This window comes from Helicoverpa armigera, chromosome 20 (genome assembly GCF_030705265.1).
Source record: "Helicoverpa armigera isolate CAAS_96S chromosome 20, ASM3070526v1, whole genome shotgun sequence".
NCBI classification, from domain to species: Eukaryota; Metazoa; Arthropoda; class Insecta; order Lepidoptera; family Noctuidae; genus Helicoverpa; species Helicoverpa armigera.
Genome location: NC_087139.1, coordinates 7,637,922 through 7,643,921, shown reverse-complemented (window position 1 = coordinate 7,643,921; position 6,000 = coordinate 7,637,922). Strand labels below are relative to the sequence as shown.

General features: G+C 45.9%; 1 protein-coding gene across 4 annotated transcripts in view; it reads right to left on the bottom strand.

Moving 5' to 3' along the window:
• Window positions 1–1,498: 1,498 nt before the first annotated feature.
• The window catches only part of LOC135118290 (uncharacterized), a 114,272-nt gene continuing 109,770 nt past the window's right edge, over window positions 1,499–6,000 (bottom strand). The window contains exons 11-26 of one of the 4 annotated variants that reach the window (XM_064039830.1): window positions 5,734–5,938; window positions 5,488–5,652; window positions 5,187–5,380; window positions 4,721–5,066; window positions 4,359–4,636; window positions 4,104–4,252; window positions 3,852–4,006; window positions 3,575–3,775; window positions 3,348–3,489; window positions 3,119–3,273; window positions 2,837–3,019; window positions 2,637–2,763; window positions 2,452–2,557; window positions 2,252–2,367; window positions 1,917–2,044; window positions 1,499–1,837 (exon numbers count right to left, since the gene is read on the bottom strand). In XM_064039830.1, the coding sequence (XP_063895900.1) occupies window positions 1,514–1,837; window positions 1,917–2,044; window positions 2,252–2,367; window positions 2,452–2,557; window positions 2,637–2,763; window positions 2,837–3,019; window positions 3,119–3,273; window positions 3,348–3,489; window positions 3,575–3,775; window positions 3,852–4,006; window positions 4,104–4,252; window positions 4,359–4,636; window positions 4,721–5,066; window positions 5,187–5,380; window positions 5,488–5,652; window positions 5,734–5,938 (2,974 nt within the window). In that variant the 3' untranslated portion in view covers window positions 1,499–1,513. Of the gene's footprint in view, window positions 1,838–1,916; window positions 2,045–2,251; window positions 2,368–2,446; window positions 2,558–2,636; window positions 2,764–2,836; window positions 3,020–3,118; window positions 3,274–3,347; window positions 3,490–3,574; window positions 3,776–3,851; window positions 4,007–4,103; window positions 4,253–4,358; window positions 4,637–4,720; window positions 5,067–5,186; window positions 5,381–5,487; window positions 5,653–5,733; window positions 5,939–6,000 lie in introns of those variants that run through there. The other 3 variants (XM_064039831.1, XM_064039832.1, XR_010277490.1) reach the window with 3 other exon arrangements.

Genomic DNA, 6,000 nt, shown 5'->3' with positions numbered 1-6,000 from the left:
AACCTTAAAGGGTGTGTAAAAGCCGTCAATGTACCTAATGCTAGTCTCTAATATCCAGGTATTGTAGAGAAACATTGTAATTTTGTTTTTGCGTATGTAAGTACCTAGAAACTTGTCGGCAGAGGTACAGTACCTACAGTACATGTTTTTATAACTAGTGCGCATTTTTTTCAAATTAAAGTATATCTACAATCTAAGTACATGCACATACGTTAACAAGTTGTTTAGTGTACTGACCTGCTAGGCGGTTAGGTCAGAAAAAACAATTTCAAGAAGGTACAATTTGTCGGTAGGTACTATGTCTAATGTAAGTTTGTTGAAAAGTTAGAATTAGTGTAGAACTTGTTCACTACTTACCTTTCGCACTATGGAGTTTGAATCTCACATTAGCAAGCAAGTTACTTACATTACAAATTGATACCAGCTAATACAAAGACATGGGTAATCCAAGAGATTTTATTACACAAATAAAACAAAACATTTCAAATATACAAAAATATATTAAAACTTAAATTAATCATTTCATCATCATCGCTACTCAAATAATTACAAAAAAACATAATACTGTCAGTTCAGCGAAATTGGTAAATAATTTGGTCTTTGTCTTTACGAAATGTGGTGTCATATAATTTATAACATTTATCAATAACATATTACTGTAATGTTTCGTGTTACTCTAGTTACGAACAAATTAAATATTTCCAGTTGTAGCAGTATAAAGGTGTACGCACATTTATTCCAGCCTTCTTTGCATGGAATCATATAAGACCTCGCTCTCTTGCCTGCTTCCAATCGCAATGACAACATAAAATTCTGTGTGTCTGACAATGCTGATAACTGGAGTAAAGGAATTAGAAATGCATATTTGTTCGCGGCTGATTATTTTCGTTCGAGACTTCATTGACTTGGATTTGTAAAGCGCGTTCGGCTCGGATAAATGTGCGTACACCTTTGGACTCATTTGTCATCATACTGAAACAACATTTTTAGTCTTTTCTCAAAACAACATTATTATCTAACTATTTACATTAACGTATTACATATCATTCGCTCCAAAATTATATCACACGTTTGTCTCGATATTTTGATCATTTATTTGTAACAAAAGTTAATTTGATTCAATTTAACTAATATTTTACAATGAACTTGTTCAGAAAAATGTAATACCTACTACAGACGTTGCAAATAGTAGGTACCTGTTTATTTGTGCAGCAACTAGCTGCTTTCCGGTTTTTCACTCTAGTATACACTTAAGGATTTTATTCGCTATCTACCGAAAGCCTCTGGGGCTCCTCTTGCATCACCATTCAGCCGTTTCAGCGAATATATTCAATGAACAAACACATCCGTATTTACATTTTTATTTACGATATAATTTCAAAATATCAAAAAACATCTTAATTCTTTAATAAATTTATCTATACAGTCTGTACTATTAATACAATATGTACATTTGACTCCCTGTTCCCACAAGTACGTACAAGTAACCTTACAGCTATGCGCGCGCGCACTACTAAGTGGGCGCCTCCTCTATGCGTTGTGCGCACGCGTCGGCGCGGCTCGGCGTCCTGTTCAACAAGAAGTCCAGGTCGTGTGATATCTTGTTGAGCACTTTGTCTGTGGGTGTGTATGTGTGGGTAGTCGTAGGGGAGTGTGTGTTGACTAGCTGTGTGTGTGATTGGTTGTTGTCGTCACATTCCCGGTGGATGGACGGCAGCGAGCTGCTCCATGACAGCTGCGAGGAGCGCTTCTTGAGGCAGCTCTTGATTGGTCGAGCTGGTGCTGGCGCTGGTACCGACACATCAGGACTCGACTGTGAGCACATTGTGCAGCTTTCCTGAAGATATACACAGTGCTGTAGATGGACAAACACAATTCGAACAGGAATATTGTTCCTTAATAGATGTGATGATTACCTTCGGCGTGTCACTACTGTCGCTGTATGGCTGCGCACGCGGCACTGGCGGTGACGCGGGCAGTACGCGCAGTTCCACACACACGTGTGACACGTGCGACTGTGTGGGTGCACACACACTTGCACCACCTGATGAAAGCCAATATCAATATCATTCAATATACCTATTATCAGATTTTCTTCTGCTAAGAAGAAGAAGCTACATCTAATCACTGTCATTCTTTCAGTCACCCTACACAGAAAACTATTATTTGTACTATTTATACACTAACAATGTAGTGTCATCTACACAGCCTCTACAAAACCATCGACAAACAAGAACATAAGAGTACCTACCGGTGGGTATGAGATCGCAGAGCGCGCGCGAGTCCACGGCGCGCGGCGACAGCAGCGCCTGCTTGTACTCCACGCAGCGCACTATGTCCGCCACGCACGCGCCGCTTGACTCGCGCCTGCGGGTGAACGTGCTCATCAAACCTAGTCCATATTCATTAAAACTAATTCCAGTAGTATAATGAAGTGGCATAGTACCTAACCTGTGCATTGTGCTGGCAGCCTCCAGCGGAGGCGCTCGCCAGTATGTGTTGGCTGGTGACACGTGGGATGAAGAGCACTCCACCTCACGTCCTTGCTTTATGTACACTATAAAACAGCAGATTACCGTAATAGAAATAAAAGTGATAATGTGACGTCTATATCTAGGAACTGTATGAATACTTACAACTAAGCGAGGTGTCTCCCTCCGGTGACTCGTGCCACTCGTTGTGGGAGGAGAGTGTGAGTAGCCGTCTCGCGGCATGCAGACACTCTTCATCACAGATCACGTAGCATATCAGCATTGCTATGCCCTGAACAAGCAAGAATAAGTTATGGATCTGCTTTCCCAACAGCGTGTCTACCTACAGATGTTGTAAGACTTACGTTGGCGAGAGCAGCAACTGACAGTGCGGTGACGTGAGGCATGGTCCTCTCGCCCGGCTGTGCGTACGCAACCCCAGCCGCCTGTGTTGCTGACGTTGTGAATAGTAACACTAATGTGTGCCGCACAACACGTGCTCGCTCTCGCACGTACGAGCGTCTATCGGGGGGTAGCTTGTGTGTCACCTGACGTGGAAAAACAAATTATGGTAGAAATCACTCGACCTGGAGAATGTATACTTAGCAAGGAACTCATAATATAGTAAATGAACAGAGCTTTAATACCGTTCGTAACGTCCTGGCAGCACAGAGAGCAAGGCAAAGGGTGAGCGCGGCCAACAGTGCGGCGCCCGCGCCACACACGGCGTTAGCAGCTGCGCCGAGCTGCAGCGGTGCACCGCCCCACAGTCGCGCTGTCAGCCAGCACAGCGTGCACACGCCTGCAACCAGTTCACGTGAGTATAACAACACGCTTGGCAGTGTTGCCCAAAGTATGTATTATGTCTCTACGTACCCGCCAGCAGGCCGACAGAGGGCGCGCGTGTAGCCGAGGCAGCCAGCTCCGCGTGCAGGAGCAGTGGCTGCGCACACAACGCGGCACAGCCCGCACACCAGCACGCCGCGCATACCCAGCCCAGCGGCCCGGGACACGCCGACTAATGACAAATAAATACAGTCTGAGTTTTTGTCGCACACCATCTAATTACTATTCAGATTAGCATGTTATCGCTCATATCCTACCTGCCGCGTGTCGCACTCCAGGAGAGCCAACACCGCTGCGGAATGCGTGGCAGCAGTGGCGGCTTTGAGCAGTATGGGCAGCCTGGCCTTGCTACCAGCCACCAGACTGAGGAGCTGCAGTAACGCCGCAACAAGACACATTGCACCTCCAAGGCTCACTGTGACTTTCACTATTCCTCGAAGATCTTTTTCTGAGTCTGTCTGAGGAAGCATTATTATGTGGTCATTGAATGCCTTGTTTTGAATCCAATGGATGGTGCTTAGGCTCCGTACTCACGAGTGTCTCCCTGTCGACAGTGAAGAGTGCGATGGTGGCGAGGCCCCGGCAGCGGCACGCGACGTGCGTGTGTTCAGGCACGCGCACCTCGCACGCCTGCATGCTCCACACGCGTGGTGACGACCGCGACCGAACGCCGCATGCTAGCTGAGACGCTGAGAGAGAACAGATGAATTAAGGACGGCTCATCTAACCTACCTACGTTGAAGAACCCCATTTAAAGTATTTGAGTCGGGTTATGGTTTTGCTCACCAATAGCGCTGTAGTTTTTGGAATGCGCGAACAGCAGTGTCACAGTATGAGGAAGCGAAGCGTCGACTCCCGCGCCACTCACTGATACTTGCACTTGTTGCGATGCTACCGTGTACTCTGTCGCTCGGCCAGACCTGGAAGAGGTGCTGCTACAACCACCGAGATGGAAGAAAATAAAAAATGTATAAAATTAAAAAAAATAATAAACATAATAAAAATAAAATCAAACAATAACTGGATGAATGAAATCCTTACTTGTACTCTACGTATCTTCTCAAGGACGGTAACCTTGCTCCTAGGTTATGGTAAAGCACGGTCACTACGGAAGCGTTTCCAGAGGCTGCCGCCAGCTCAACTCCTGCTGACGTCACGACCCACTCCTCACTTCCCACTGGAGCTGGCTGCAGCTCAAAGTGTGCCGCGTTATCGTCATGTACGGGTTTAGTTTTGACTGTGAACTCTTGGTAGCGCTTGTCTAAGTCACTTCTCATGCCAGCTGTATCTACCACAGCTTTTTGGAGATCGAAGATTTTCTAAAAAAATGCATTGCAGTGAAATTTCCTTCTCTTCTTAAATCCCGATTCTTAAATTCCTAACCACGTCAAAGAAAAACAAACCTCTTCATCCAAAAAAGCATCGGGGTGTTTGAGCAAGGTGTCGTAGATGTTGAGCAGATGTTCGGCGCTGTGGTACCGGTCGGCAGGTTGAGCCGCAGTCGACAGGAGGTACTGCAGCATGTGAGATGCGTGTGTGAGGGGAGGCTGGCCCTCACCCGGGTGTGTGGGCAGAGACCGCAGCACGGAGCCATACTGCCGCGACACGTGCGATACCGCTCCCCAGGAGTACCCCAATGATATCAGGGTAAACTGTTCATAAATATCCCTCAGTGATTCAGCAACACAGCCGGAGAAGTCTGGCAGCATCCACTTAACACCTTGCTGACCCGTCTTTGGTTCACAAAACCTAAGTGAAATTTATAACAGCATCATACAAATGCAAGTACATAAGTACAAAATTCCAAAAACGTATCTTTCAATGAAAAACCAATGGCTATGCGAGTTGATAGATATCATAGTATTATACCTGGTAGTCTCCCCGCTATGGCCCGGCGGACAGGAGGCAGTCGCATGTGCACCGGGAGCAGTCTTCGGCCAGCGCAGACCGTGGGAGGCGTCACTCTCACACGCTACGTCATCAGCTCCTAGGGCCCACATGGTCACACCTTTGGCGTTGGTGCCGGCCACTGATGATACTTGACATCGAAACTCGCTGGATTTCTATGCAAACAGTAAACTGTGATTTTAAAACGAAACTTTAACATATTCTGGAAGAATAGCGATTAGTCACAAGAAGTTCACATTTGTTTCTTAATAAAAGGACGTACTTGCACATTGTAAAGTTTGAGTACGCTTCCCGCAGGGTACAGATCCTCCCAGACCTCTTTGCCAGGTACCATCGGCAGTAGCGTCCTCTCCCTCGCCCAGCTGAACCCGAGCACGCCGTGTACCCGACCAGCTCCCGCCAGACACGTGATACTCACATTATCACCCTATGGAAATTCAAATTGGTTAAATCTCTTTGTTATATATATTTTTTAAAGATCAACTTCCAAAAAGCCAATCTGACTCACTTTATGGACAGTTATCGTAGAAGGTACAAGTCGTATATCAGGCGGTCTCAACACCGTCAGTCTCAACGCTCTACAGCGTCTCCTGCCAGCGTCATCTGCTGCACAGGACCACTTGCCACCGTCAAGTCTTTTTGCTTCTGATACGCCCAACACAGACATGCGACGACCTAGTGCATCTTCTGAAACTGTGCGCGTCCAAATATCTCTGAAAAAAAATCTTATACTGTACATCTTAAATTTATATTTTTTTTATCTGGCCTTAACTCC